At 39.3% G+C, this 15,094-nt stretch overlaps 1 protein-coding gene across 3 annotated transcripts in view; it reads left to right on the forward strand.

Annotated features, from left to right (window-relative positions):
• The window catches only part of KIAA0825 (KIAA0825 ortholog), a 428,728-nt gene that overhangs the window by 219,557 nt on the left and 194,077 nt on the right, over nucleotides 1-15,094 (forward strand). For all 3 annotated transcript variants that reach the window (XM_027545600.1, XM_027545602.1, XM_027545601.1), the window contains 3 exons: nucleotides 4,209-4,368; nucleotides 8,187-8,345; nucleotides 10,163-10,257. In XM_027545600.1, the coding sequence (XP_027401401.1) occupies nucleotides 4,209-4,368; nucleotides 8,187-8,345; nucleotides 10,163-10,257 (414 nt within the window). The remainder of the gene's footprint in view (nucleotides 1-4,208; nucleotides 4,369-8,186; nucleotides 8,346-10,162; nucleotides 10,258-15,094) is intronic.

Raw genomic sequence — 15,094 nt, forward strand, 5'->3', positions numbered from 1 at the left:
CCTGGAGCTTTTTGTAAATGGATTGGCCAGGGAGATTAAATTAAGAAGGAATTAATGGGTATAAAAGGCTCTTTATTGCTTTCTGTGTACCTGATTGTCAAAAAGGTACACATTTTTCATCTGGTAATGTAAGAATCCCAGAGGGCAACTGGGGCATATCACACTCAAGCTATAAACACACCCAGCTGTTTCTGTATGAAAATGTCAGCCTTCTCCTCGGTTTGGCACTGAGAGCTAAGTGATTTGTGGTATTGCAAAGATTTTTAAGGGTCCCTGATGAATTTAAATGTGTACATAGAGTCCTCCTGTCTTACAATTAGTCTTCAGTATAGAACTGCATGATATTGATAAAGGAGTTATGGTTCATATGGTCTACAGATCACTAAGCCAGACTCCCCCACACACTTTTTTTTTTTTTACACCATTCACAGATACTGTCCTCCATTCTTTTGAAATATATTCATATTGCTAGAAAGTACTATTGTAACTTTCTGCCTGAAACAACTAAAAGTTGTTAGTTTTAGTACATGGCAGTGATAGAGTTCAGGTTTTGGAATTATATGGACAAATACAAATCCTTTGTAAATGGGCCATCTTTTGTGAGTTATGGGGTTGTGCAGGTTGGATCCCTGGGTTGGGAAGATCCCCTGCAGCAGGAAATGGCAACCCATTCCAGTATTCCTGCCAGGAGAATCCTATGGACAGAGGAGCCTGGAGGGCCACAGTCCATGGGATTGCAAAGAGTCGGACGCAACTGAGCGACTGAGCACTCACGTACAAAGCTGGTAGACTTGTTTTGAAAGGTTAAATAACAGTCATAAAGTTCTTAACATCAAGCTTAGACCTAGTAAGCATTTGTTATTTATGAACTATTAAAATAAGCTGCACTGTTTAGTAGTGTGATGACAAATGCTCTTTACTAGTTTATGTTAATCTGTGAGACTTCATATTAATCGAAATTACTGTAAGTAATCATGTAAGTAGTGTAAATAATGAAGAAATGTAAATAATCATTTTCCTGGCCTTGTCATACTGACTTTTAAAAATTTACTTGTGGGGCATCCTGTGTGTAGGATTAAGAATAGCAGTCAGGAAAATGCTTAGTAACGTTGACAGTGACCTTAATCTTTACATTTGCATTGGATATCGATTTATAGGCTTTAATGCAAAGACTAAAAGATTAAGGCCACGTGTCATTATCCATGGCAGTGGGTGTAGAAGGGAGAGAAGAGAAGCAGAGTAAAAACAGTGGATTTGATTATAAAGTTAAATGTATGATACTGCTGAATTAGGAGACTATCAATAAGATCAGTGGAAAGTAATGTCTCTAATATACCTTGAGCTACATACAGAAATCCAGAGGTGAAATTTTTTCCTTAAAAGTTGATTTTAGTCTAAGTGTTTTATAAATAGCACCAACACATCTGATATTTTCTACAGTAGGGAATTGTCTAGCCAATATTTGGCTGATTAGTTTTATGTTGCAACTTGCATCAAAAATAATTTTTATTAACTTTTAAAAAATGTTTTACAGCCCTCAAAAATTCTGAATACACTTTATGTAGCTTGTAATTAGCACAGTGCTATATCTTTCTCGATTTCTCAAATAATTTCAATGTAAAAAATTCCAGATTTAAAAGTTATTTCATTTATTTGAAAAAGAATTAAATTTGACCTATTAACAGACTTAGGTAATCGCTTATGGGTTTGGGTGCTATAGAAATGCTTCATCCCGACTTTGCCTTTAAGTTGATTTTCTGATATACACATGAACTTCCATCTCTACTCATTTCTCACAGATAGACAATCATTTAGTTCATAGATCTATACCATGAGGAAGATGTATTTTAAACCATGATGTCTGTATACAGGTGGAGGGTTGCCTTGACCTTACTGTAATATTTTTTGAAAATGGTGGCTCAGATGGTAAAAAATCTGCCTGAAATGTGGGAGATGTGGGTTCAATCCACGAATTGGGAAGATCCTCTGGAGAAGAGAATGGTAACCTACCCCAGTATTTGTAGGGCTTCCCGGTGGCTCAGATGGTAAAGAGTCCACCCACAGTGTGGGAGACCTGGGTTTGATCCCTGGGTCGAGAAGATCCTCTGAAGAAGGGAATGGCTACCCACTCCAGTACACTTGCCTGGAGAACTCCACGGACAGAGGAGCCTGCTGGGCTGCCGTCCATGGTGTTGCAGAGTTGGACAGGACTGAGTGACTAAACACCTTCACTACTTTTTCACATGAGGATGTAAGCACTTAAACTAAAATAGTTCTTCTGTTATGATAACTGAAATCTTAATTCCTCATGAAGATTATCTTGGATCCACACGATATCATTTAGCCAGATTTCTTTCACTTGCACCCAGATTTAACTTTGATTTTATGGAAATTGTGAGCATAACTGCAATGGAAAGGCGGCAGCTGTAAGCAGTGCTTGTCTTGCATGCTGCCTGAAAGCATTACTATTCATTAAAATAACCTTCACTTTGTAGTAACACTCAAGCTGTAAACAGTCAACTTAGATTCTGGAGAACACACAGGCCAAAAAAAGTAAAGAAATGTCTGTCTTTGCAAAGTAATTTGTCGAGTTGAAGATTATTGTTTTTCATCATGGTGACCCTGACTTGGCTGGCTGGGTGCATATACAGATTAAGATTAATGCAGTTATTCCTTGGCTAAGGTCTGCCTCTTTCAGGGCACATTCTCCCTAATGACATGATTGATAGGCAGTCCCAAATCCAGAGAGGAACTCATTAATCATAGCATTGACTGAATCCAATCATTTGCTTCACCTGCACAGTGATGGACAGGAAAGGATACAGTTCAGGGGCTGACACTGAGACACTCCTTTGTCAGAGGGCCTCAACTTTTTCAATGTCAGCCTCTACAAAACCCGACAAATTTTGCTTGCAGCCTGTATGCAGTTTCAAAAATGATATTTACAAACTTCTATTACTGCACAAAAGTCTTTTCTGTTTGTTTGCTTGTTTACAAATTTACTCTACCTAATGGATATCTTTAAGAGTAGGATTTGGTTTCATTTTTTTTAGCAAGGCTTATAGGATCATAAACTTTTTTTTTTTTTTAAGAAGGATGTTTTGAGGCTACATGTGGAAGCAATATAAAAGTTAATGTCCAGCAGCTGGGTATCATTTGGTTCAGTCTTCAGGTCAGCGGCACTGACTCTTAGCAGAACTAATTTTATAATCATGGCAAAATCTCAGTAATGAACTGCAGTATATAGCTGATTATACCACAGTAAATTTCATTTAGTCTGGGAAACAGTGGAAAACCATGCCTTTTCTTAAGAATACTTAGACTGCAAAGCCTAACATGATCCTAATAGCACTTGTAATAAGAAAATTAGTGTAAAACATATATGATGTAAGTTGAGTATCGTGATTTATTTTGCACTGGTATAGTGTGAGAATTAAAAAAAAAGTCATCCATTACTACAATGTGAATAATGTTTAAAATAAAAAATAAGCCTATGAATTCTTATAAAAGAAACGTTTTACACATATAACTTGCACATTCCCGCTGTGCTTACAGGAGAGCCTTTTCCTGGAAGGATAAGCAGAGTAGTGACTTTTGCTAACTATCTGTTACCTGAAAGAAACAGGAGGGAGGGCATGTATTTTTAAAAGGCAACAAGTGTCAAAAGGCCAATTTAAAATACCCAGTGGTAAGCATTCCTCCAGGAAGCACCCAGCCTATATTTAGCATAATAGGCTCCCCCTTTTGACACTTTAATTAGTCTTTAATGTGTCTAAGACAGGTGTAAAGAGAAGGCTACAAAAGACAGAATACCAAAGCTATTTCTGGAATCAAAGATACTCCTTATCCTCAAAGAGAAAATACAAATTATTTCTTAAAAAGAAATGTTTTGTTTTCATCCCACGATTATAGCAATTTCAGCAATTGCGGTAATGGGAAAATGTTTTATAGATTGGAGTATAAATGCAATAAAGAAATATTTTAAAAGAAATGGTTCAATTTTTTAAAATGCTTTCAGGTGCTTAGTTCTAAGGCGCTGTTTATGGGAGCTGCCCGCCGTTTGGGGAAGGTATACCTATTTGAGCAAAGTCTTTATGGGTGCTTTGCATATGAGATTTACATCGAACACTCCACACTCAATCTCTTTGATTATTTTCCATCTTTACAATTCCTTACACTGATACTTAATACGCTTTCTTTGTATTTAGTGCATTTATGACAATAGAGAAAAGCACAGCCTTAGAAGAAGGAGATATCGCTCTTGAACTGACTGAGCAGAAAATAAACATGATGGTCCTGGATATCTGCCACAAACCAGGTGGCAGCGAATACCTGAGGCAAATTTATCACATCATGCGGCTCAATGAGGTAGGGAAACGGCCTTTTTACCGAGCAATTAGGTGTGTACTGGCCTGAGGCAGCGTCTGCTGGCAGCTAAGGGTTAGTCAAGGAGGTGATAATACTTCTTAAAGTCAATACCAAACTCAATATTGCATTATTAATAGAATCTATTCAGCCCGGGATGTTCTGCATTTGTACAGCAGAGGCTTCACGGAAACATTGTAGGTTTTATTTATATGGTTTAAACAATAACACGGCTCATAAACTCAACTCAGTTCGAAATGGTAGAGACGAGAGGTGTAGTTTGGGAATTGTGTATTTGTGACCGTCAAGTTGATGTTAAAATCTGGTATTTGTGAGATGAAGAATTTTCTGAAGACAGATTTTTAGCTCTTCCCTGCAGACGTCACATTTGTGTTGGTGAAGCTGAAGATTTCTTAGACATAATGAGAAACTTCGGAAGAATATCAAACCGTATTCAGGAGCAACTAGATTAAGCTAAGCAGGGAAGCTGATTAGAACCAATGTCATGCTTATTCACCTCTCTGCTGGGTTAAGCCTCTGACCTTCCCTGCTTTTGGTTGTTTTTAGCAAACATGTGAAGAGTTGACGTTATTTACTTGAAACAAGTTTGCTAATTTAGGTTTTTAATTTGACCATACATAATCTGGGTTCAGGGGCTTCCCTGAGCTGGTAAAGAATCCACCTGCAATGCAGGAGATGCCAGTTCGATTCCTGGGTTGGGAAGATCCCTGGAGAAGGGATAGGCTACCCACTCTAGTATTCATGGGCTTCCCTGGTGGCTCAGATGGTAAAGAATCTGCCTTGCAACCTGGGAGACCTGGGTTCGATCCCTGGGTTGGGAAAATCCCCTGGAGGCGGGTTTGGCTGACCCATTCCAGTATTCTGGCCTGGAGAATTCCCTTGGACAGGGGAGCCTGGCAGGCTACAGTCCATGGGGTCACAAAGAGTCGGACACGACTGAGCAACTAAGCACAAGCTCAATCTGGATTCAAATGTGACATCTAACGTGAAGCAGAATTGTGTTTATGTCTGCAAACACTGAATGCATTTTTGGCATAATAAAAATTGTGTAATATGAATAATGTTAAGATATAGCATTTTATCTCATTGAGGTAGGCCTTAAAAAAACATACATTTCCAAAGAGTGAATTAAACTCTACCACAGCATTTTATGACTCGGCTACATAAATGTTCTCCTTACTATGATCTATTTGAAAATTACTTCAAGTGAATCTTGTTTTCTGGCCTTCAGAGAGGTAATCAACCTCAAACAGGTGACCTAACAAGGTGATCAATGATTACCTGAGAAGGAGGCCTTTGCAGCTGTGAGAAACGGTCCTGCTTCTGGAGGAACTGGAGCTAAGGAAGGATTGGTAACACAGGAACTCCACCTGTTCACTCTTGCTGAGGAGCTCTCACAGCTTGTCTGAGGGTTCCCTTTGGGGAAAGCAGGAAGTCTGGTGAACTGAAAGACCTCCATTGCGAAGTCACGGTCTTCGTGGGCATGATGTCATGGTCTTCACTGGTCACCTATTTTGGCCAAAGTAACTGTGGTGGTTACAGAGGAACAGATGTTTTAGTCAGAGTACCCTCAGAGCCTTAGTAAGGTTGAGTTACGATAGTTCTGAACACCGCGATTGCAGGTTTAAATGCCCCCTAATAGGATACTTCTCTTTTTCAAAGTTCCAAGAAGACAAAAGATTAGGAAATCACCCGTAAGCAAAATCAGCAAAAATTAAGTTGGGTATTCATTGGCTGTCAGCCACCTGTTGTATTCAGGAAATCGAAAGGCCATTTTCTCCTCGTGGAAGTCTGAGGAAGTGCTTCTGAGCAGATATGTAATGAGATCTGACGTACCTAAGACTCTGCGGGGGCATCGCCACATCTTAATCAATTAAATTCCAAGTTAAGGTTTTTCTTTCTTTCCAACTGAATATACTTACTGTTGGGGCTTCCCTAATGGCTCAGTGGTAAAGAATCTGCCTGCAATGCAGGAGACCAGGGTTCGTTCCCTGGGTCGGGAAGATCCCTTAGAGGAGGGCATGACAACCCACTCTAGTACTCTTGCCTGGAGAATCTCATGGACAGAGGAGCCTGGAGGGCTGCAGTTCAAAGAGGCTGCACAGAGTCGGACATGACTGACATAACCATGCGTTATGGCAAGGTCTATCAGCTGGGAAAGCAGGCTCAGTATTTGATGGTTTATTTTGCTAAGTGAGATGCAGGGCTGAGAGGTAAGAGGCATAATGTGAGTTGAGGATAGAATCAAAGTAGGGAGGCCTCAGCCTGACTGCTTAAACAGTGCAGGCAGGAAACGCAAGTAACACAAAGTGACTGAGTGACTAGCATAACACTTAGGGCTGCTTTTATGTGAAGCATTGTTATACTGTAGGGAAATTGCACCGTGAGGTTTGTGCATTTGATGAGTGGCATCGTGTCTTTAGCACTTTCGGGGGTGCTACTAAATAGTATTCGAAAGCAGTGTAAATACAGAGCGTATACAGGTACAGGCCTGGGTGAGTGGAAGCTGAGCTGTCAGGGAAGCCCCTGAATCCAAATTATGTATGGTCAAATTAAAAACCTAAGTTAATACACTTGTTTCAAGGAAATAAGAAGACAGCAACTCTTCCCATTTTTGCTAAAAGCAACCAGAAGCAGGCAAGGTCAGAGGCTTAACCCAGCAGAGAGGTGCCATTGAGAGGGAAGTTTTGAGAGGAGGTGAGTTTTTAAGCATTTATCTTTGAGGAAAAGGTAAGGTGTCAGAGCATAAAAGTCCAAATGGTAGTTGAAGATGCTGGTCACGAGCACAGATGAGGGAGGCTTGTGAACAGGCTGATTCTGATGTGGTGGGGCCTGAGATTCTGCTTTTCTAACAGGCTCCTAGGTAGAGTTTATTTGACTGACCTACACACAGGACTTGGAGCAGCAACGGTTGTCAAGATGACCTCTGAAGTTGTTTTCACTTCTGACTCTGAACCTAAGTCCTGCCCCTAAGCTTGAAGAAAACTTTATATTGTGACACACTAAAAATCACAAGGGCATTTCTGTTACATGATTTATTAAATGACTTGTTTATTAACAGTAAGTATTTGGTAGTTTGTGGGAAACTTTTAGTCCTTTAAATTTATCATTTTCTAGGAGGAGTCTTATAATTCAGATTAGGGTTATTCAGCTTTTTATTTGTGGATGGAAAATAAAGTATAATACAATAGACTGACTTTTTTTGGCCCAAGCTGTCGCTGGAGGATAAAATTAAGATTACATATTTGGAGCTTCTGTTGAACCTTGATAATTTTCAGTCCACAGCATGAAACCAGAGTTGAGGAGCTTACATTGTAATTCATTCTACATAGAGGGAGACTGCTTGCAGTGAACTATCAGAGTACTTAGCACTCTGCTGACATGGAGTAGGTAGCAACTACGCTTGATGAATGGATGAGCAATCTTGTACTGTGCATAGTCAAGCTCCTGAGTTAAGTTTTGGTAACCCAGACACATTAACATGTGAAGTAATGACAAGACAATGCCGATTAAAAAGATTCTGGTACAATCAAGCATACATTCATTATGTGAGAATTTGTTAAACAGTTTTCTGATCTTTCCTATGTATTAAGTGAACCTGTTTTTGATGGGTTTGTTACAATCCTGATTGGTATGTACTCTGCTGTTTCTTCTGAAAATGTAATCTGTCTTGAGGCAAGTAATACTCTAATCTAGCAAATGTGCTGGAAGCATAGATTTGGATATTGACCAGTTTATTTTTAAAGAGAATATGTGCTTCCTACCATCGCAACTTGTAATTTTTTTTTTTCCCCTTGAAGGTATATTTAAAAGAACAGCTGTTTTCTATGAATGGTTCAGAGGAAAAGCCATTACCCATCCAACCTTTAAAGACAACCTTGAAGAGTGTGGAAGATCAGCCCTCTGCTTTTAACCCTTTCCATGTGTACAAAGAGTTCAGTAAAAGCATGCTTGATCAGGTATGTGGAAATTAAATAGTAAATTTCATTAAAACTGTGTGCCTTTTTTTTTGTTTTACACAAATAAGAAAAAAAAATGCTTTGTGTTTGAATATTTACTCAAAATCTTTTTTGATTAGCACGCAAAAGGCCTTGTTCTTGTTTGCATGGTCTGTGCAAATTGACTTTGGAAAAGTTATTTTACCTTCTTTTCTATTTGTCAAACTGATTCATCTTTTCGGTCTGTAAAATTTGACTTTTGACCCGGTCAGTTCACTGTGGGCAGAGGAGGGAACATCTGTTCGACTGTGTCAATGAGAGGCTTGAGAAATCCAGCTTTCCTTAAAATCTTCCTCTCCATGGCCGCTTCCACCCTCCCTCGATATACACAACTCGCAAAATACCTTGCAATCTTTATAAATTTATCTCATTTATCAGGTAAATTAAAAGATACTTTAAAAGTGATCATAAACAGAGCACTGAGCTCCTATTTTAAGTGGCATGAAGTCAGTTAGCTGTTTCATAACCCTAAACACATTTCCGAATTTGAAATGAATTTGTTAATGATCTTAAAGTCAGGATATGTGAAATAAAGTCCATGTGATAAACACCACATATTTTTAATGTCAGAGTATGCTATCGTTTAAGCTGCATATTTCATAGTTACATGCAAAAGATCATCTTCATGCCAAAGTACTTGAAACCTAAAGTTCTTTTTGCTTTGTTCATTCTCCTGGTGTCTTTTTCCCAGTAACCTCCTGACAGACTATTGGAACTAGCAGGGCGGAAGAGAAGGATTGCTTGACCTAGAGCTCTGACGAAAATAAGAATTAAAACAAGGGCCTAATTCGGGATGCAGATAATATTTTTACCATGCCTGTTACAGCCCTCGTCTACATTCATCAATACTGTAGTAGAATAAGACCTTCAAATGCTGACAACCCGGGGCAGAATTCTCCTGCTCTATGACAGGAGTGTAGTGCTCCATTAATCAGCAGGTGACAGGGCATAGTTCTTGTTGGATTTTAAACACTAGCCTGGACTCATATTATCAAAACTATTTAGTTTTAAGAGGAATAAGCATCCATAATACTTAAACACCAAATATATTGCATAAGTTTGAGTTTATTAGCTGCCTTCCTGTGTTGTACATTAGATGCCTCCAACCATAAATAATCATTGTAGCTGTTAAATTATCCTCACTTCATTTAAATAAATGGCATGTTGTATTCAGTTCTGAATTATGAGATTATCTTTCACAGTAATTTTTCTCCTTACTCTATTGTGAAATTATCTATTAAATGAGAAAAAAGAGAATTATATTATTTACACTTACAGGTCCTTATAATTTCCCCTTTAAAGCATTTTCTTAACTGAAAACATTAATATCACTCTAATTAAGCTGTGTCTTATAATTTGAGCCATAGTATCAATACTTCCATCTTTTTTTTTTTTAATCAAACTTCTGGGAGCTAAAAGAAACCTATAAATTGACACATGGAAAAGTTGCCAGTTATTTTGCTTTACAATACAAAGAGTCACACTTTCGGAGAAACTTGTTGGACAAATTCCATTAGCAGTTGGAAGAATATAACGACTGAAGAAATTGATTTATATTTTTATAAATAATGACTGCATCCCCAAATGGATTTATAAATTAATTGCTGTCTTATTGGAATAAAAACCTTCTTCTGTGGACATGATTGATGTTATCTGTCTAAGTCCTTGTTCTACACCCCCCTCCTTCTTAGTTAGTCTATCACAGCTGGAGCTTTAATTTACTGGTCATATTAACTCTGATTAATAACTAACAATAGCGTCTTCTCATTTATCAACAGTCAGCCATCACAAAATGGAACTGGAATTGGTCAGACTTGCTGCCAAATTACCTGGGACTGGATAAGATGACCTTCAGTGTACTGCTCAAAAACAGGTAATAGGACTGGGGACTTGGGGGATGCGTCTGGGGGACGAGGATATATGTCTTTTTTACACAGGGTGCATGTGAGTGTGTGTAGAGACACACATATGTGAAATTATCTGAAGTGTAGTTTCCGAATTTTGTTTTTCTAGAGTAAGCAGTTGCAAAAGGCAGAAACATCTTTTTCTGAGATGAAATCGGTTGATTTTAGTCTGAACTTTCAATATTTCTGATGTTGTAAATGTAATAGTTCAGCATTGTAAACACCCAAAGTTATTGACTTGAATGTCATTATAATTCATTAGACTACTATGCCTTTGTTTACAACCATTTAATGAATGCATACAGAATGCCAAGCCAAATCAGCTGGTCTAATCAGAGGAAACATATAAGTAAAACTGTCAAGACTGAGTTTTTTGCGTTGCAGCCGGTCGTTCTGGCACGGCCTTGCCACAGTCTCTGTTGCATGTGACTGTACACACAGACACGCACACACGTACACGTGCACCCAGGACAACGCGATAAAACGATCATGCTGGTTCAGCTGAGGAGTCCATACGTGTAATTTATTTTGCATAAAGGTATACATGTTTGCTTTACGTTTTAGATAAATATGTTTTTTCCCCACACCTTCAAGGTTTTCAGTGAAAACACTAGTGTAAGTTTTAAGCTTGTTTTTCTCTATCAACTATCACATCTTTACATAAAGTATGTATGTGTGGTTGCTTTTATTCTTCAGGTATTATGTTTATTTATACTTACTTCTATATGTCTTCATGATGTATAATGTATTTTATCATTTTGAAATAATATAAAGCATCATTTTTCATAAAAGACAAATAGAGACAGTGACATAGTAGAATTGTCAATTCATCCTTGAGAAATCTGGGTGCATATAAGAAAATATCTTGAGAGAGAGATTCTGGTATTTCCCAGATGAAGGTTTTTTTAATTTTTATTTTTTAAAAGGCAGCTTTGTTGCCAAAAAAAAAAACAACTGTAGATTTAAAGTGTGTTGTCACTGTGGTATTCCTAATATTTCACCCCTGAGTGAAGCTCACCCACCAATCATGGACAAAGTTGAGCAATCCAGAAACTTCCCCATCGAGAACAGAGTTTTCTCTCAGCAAGCTTTCCACCTGGCAGGCAAGGTGCTAAGGGCCAGGGTATAGTTCAGAGTGTTCGCTATTCATGCACACGTCCTCACGGGTGCTCCTGTCTTGTCTCAGAGTTGCTTGGAGAGGTGGGAGGAGAGACCAGATCTTCTGTTGAATCTATGGCTACATAATGTTTGCTGTTATTTAGTTGCTAAGTTGTGCCTGACTCTTTTGGAGCCCTATGGACTGTAGCCCGCCAGGCTCCTCTGTCCATGGGATTTCCCAGGCAAGAATACTGGAGTGGGTTGCCATTTCCTTCTCCAGGGGATCTTCCTGACCCAGGGATCAAATCCACGTCTCCTGCGTTGGCAGGTAGATTCTTGACCACTAAGGCACCAGGGAAGCCCCACAGTATTAACTGGCTATCTGGAAACAAACTAGGGAAGATAAGTCATTTTCCCCCTGATACTTGGGAAGTTTTGAGTTTATGTAGATTTAGCAGTATTGTATTTTACTAAGTTTTGCAGTTGTGAATTGCCTGCTGCCAGTCCACTAAATGGTGCTGTAAGGGCAACACATCCTTCAAAACTTACTATATTTGCTCTAATATACTATATTAGACTCAATATAGTCTAAAAGTAAGACTCAAAACTTACTATATTTACTATATACAAAAGTGAATTGGTAATATTCACTTTTCAGTGAATTTGTGTTTTACCCCACATTGCATATTATTTTTATTTAACAAATTTAGGTATACCTCCATTAGGCTGATAGCTATTAAACTCTATTTCCCTGAGATATTATGTACAGGAATGAGTGGAGAAAAAGAAATCTCACAAGTTTAGCCAGAAGTAGTAACAGGTCAAAACAGTTCTCTTGGAAAAGGGTCATGAATTTTGAACGGGAACAGCTAGATTCTGTTTCTTAGAGTCTTATAAAAATGGTATGAAAGGCATTCTATTTTAAGGTACCACATACCACAAGCTACAATGAATACAACTGAGCTGCCTTAGAAGAATGAAAGACATCTGAGAGTTTTTAATCTCTTTTAGCACTTTCCCATTTATTTTAAGAATGTTATTTATGAGACCTGATTAATATTGAATTCGTAAGGAAGATTTTTTTCCCATTATTTTCTCTGAGAGATTCTTGTTTGGATTTATCTGAAGTGCCAATTTAAAAAATAAATAGGGCATTGAATTTTTTACAACGGGGTTATTTGAAATTACATATTTGAAAATGAGATCACAGAGTATTGAACTTCAAAAATGAGGATTATAGATACTATCCTATATCCAAAAAGTGATACTTTGTACCTACACTATGATCTTTGCTGGTAGGCAGAGCCAAAGACAAAAACCTAGAGCAACTTAGCTGAATATGCTGTTTTTTTCTCCCCCAGAGTTACTAAACAGTCAGTTACTTCTTTTTCTTTTTCTCTCTTTAATTGGTAATAAATTTATACTAACCCATCCCTGCACTGTGGTTGAGTTCATATATGGTGCCGAAATGTTGTCTGGGGACTTAATCTTACAAAGAAATGGAACTCAAATCCACAAGCTTGAAAAAAGTCGAGGAGGAGGGAATCCTTTCTATTTACCTCGTAAATTCCTTGTGCCTGGCCTTCAAATTCAGCATCATAAGCAGACCGTCCATGGACTTATTCTCACAAGATTTGATTACCCCGAGTAGACGAGACCTCCCTCACCTCCAGAGCAGGATGGAGGTGGGAAAACAGGATTCCTGGCTTCTTGGGCCAGAGCTGTTGTGAGCTGACCTTAGGAAAGTGATCTCAACTATTCGACTGTGGATTTTCTCATCTTTCAGTCAGTTCAGTTCAGTCGCTCAGTCCTGTCTGACTCTGCGACCCCATGGACCACAGCACGCCAGGCCTCCCTGTCCATCACCAACTCCCAGAGTTCACTCAAACTCATGTGCGTCGAGTCAGTGATGCCATCCAGCCATCTCATCCTCTGTCGTCCCCTTCTCCTCCTGCCCCCAATCCCTCCCAGCATCAGGGTCTTTTCAAATGAGTCAGCTCTTCGCATCAGGTGGCCAGAGTTTCAGCTTCAACATCAGTCCTTCCAATGAACACCCAGGACTGATCTCCTTTAGGATGGACTGGTTGGATCTCCTTGCAGTCCAGGGGACTCTCAAGAGTCTTCTCCAACACCACAGTTCAAAAGCATCAATTCATCGGCGCTCAGCTTTCTTTATAGTCCAACTCTCACATCCATACATGACCACTGGAAAAACCATAGCCTTGACTAGACGGACCTTTGTTGGCAAAGTAATGTCTCTTCTTTTTAATATACTGTCTAGTATGGTCATAACTTTCCTTCCAAGGAGTAAGCGTCTTTTAATTTCATGGCTGCAGTCACCATCTGCAGTGATTTTGGAGCCCCCCAAAAATAAAGTCAGCCACTGTCTGCACAGTCGAGAGAATGTTAAAGGAAGATGTGCATTGGTTTTGAAAGTTGAAAAGACAATACATACTTAGAGAAGTAGTAGCATTGGCACAAAGCGGTGTTAGTGTCTGGCTAGGCACCAGTGAAGGTCATTTGGGATTAGTAGGGAGTTGGAGGTGGGAGGTGGTCCAGACAGATTATATCTGAAGTTATGTCCATGGAGGTTATGTAAACTCCAGGTATAGACCAATCATGAGGGTCAGAACGAGTGTCAGGTCAGAGGGCAGGCAGCATGCCCACAGGTCTGTGAGACACAGTGAAAACGTGAGCAAGGAGGAGGGTCTAGGACCAGGTGAGGCTTGTAGGGGCTAAAGACTCAAGGGATGAGCCCCGGAGGGATGGTTCAGGTACATGAAAGAGGAGATACGGTGGTGCCAATAATACGTGTATCTGAGACAACACTGACCTGTGTTCCACAAGCGGACTCTGCTGACTCCAGCATCAGAAAATATCCTGAAGTGGCTGGCTGCTTGAGTCCTTGTCCGGGAATGGCCTTCTGCTCACCCTCAGCCCTCATCTCAAAACAGGTCTCTCCAATTCCTGATGTTCGAAGTTCATTGCCTTTCCTGCCCTTTGGATTCTCCAAACTCTTCGCTGTTTTAGGGTCTTGGTACTTGTAATTCTCTCAGCAACTTCCATGGCTGGTGCCATCTTGTCTATCTGGGCACGTGTTACCTCCTCAGAGAGGTCTTGGCTTATCACCTATCTAAAGTGATCCTCCAAGTCTGCGTTACTGTGGTTTCTCAGTTGAGTTATCACCATCTGAAATCATAGTTTCTGTTTATTGTCGCTTAACTCTGCTCCCCCCCACATCCCCCTACTCCTGCCTCTGGAGTGAAAAATAAAATCCATGAGAATAGGGCCTTGGCTGTCTTAACTCCAGCTGTGTCTTCAGGGCCTAGAATAGCCGTTGGGCACATAGCAGGCTCTGAGTAATACCTGTTGAATTAATTAACGAGCAAATGAGGAATAAGAATGCAGAGAAAAAGTCAGCCCTTGACAGATGAATACAGAGTAGGTATTCTCTAAAGGTGGTGTTTGATCAATAGGCATGTTGGAATATGAAGTGTATCCTGCAAAATCTCAAGTAAAAAGTTATCTATGTGCATATTCATTCATTTGGATGAAAAGCAGGTTAATTAAGCTTTGTCTGTTTAAAATGCCTGTTTTTTTTTTATGTGAAGTTCAGCTCAAATTAAAAGCACAGAACATTGGTCTTTCTTTAATTAATTGATCCAATTCAAGCCATAACCTCTTTAGCAACAAAGTCTGTTCTTTACT

This window comes from Bos indicus x Bos taurus, chromosome 7 (assembly GCF_003369695.1).
Source record: "Bos indicus x Bos taurus breed Angus x Brahman F1 hybrid chromosome 7, Bos_hybrid_MaternalHap_v2.0, whole genome shotgun sequence".
In the NCBI taxonomy this organism is placed as follows: Eukaryota; Metazoa; Chordata; class Mammalia; order Artiodactyla; family Bovidae; genus Bos; species Bos indicus x Bos taurus.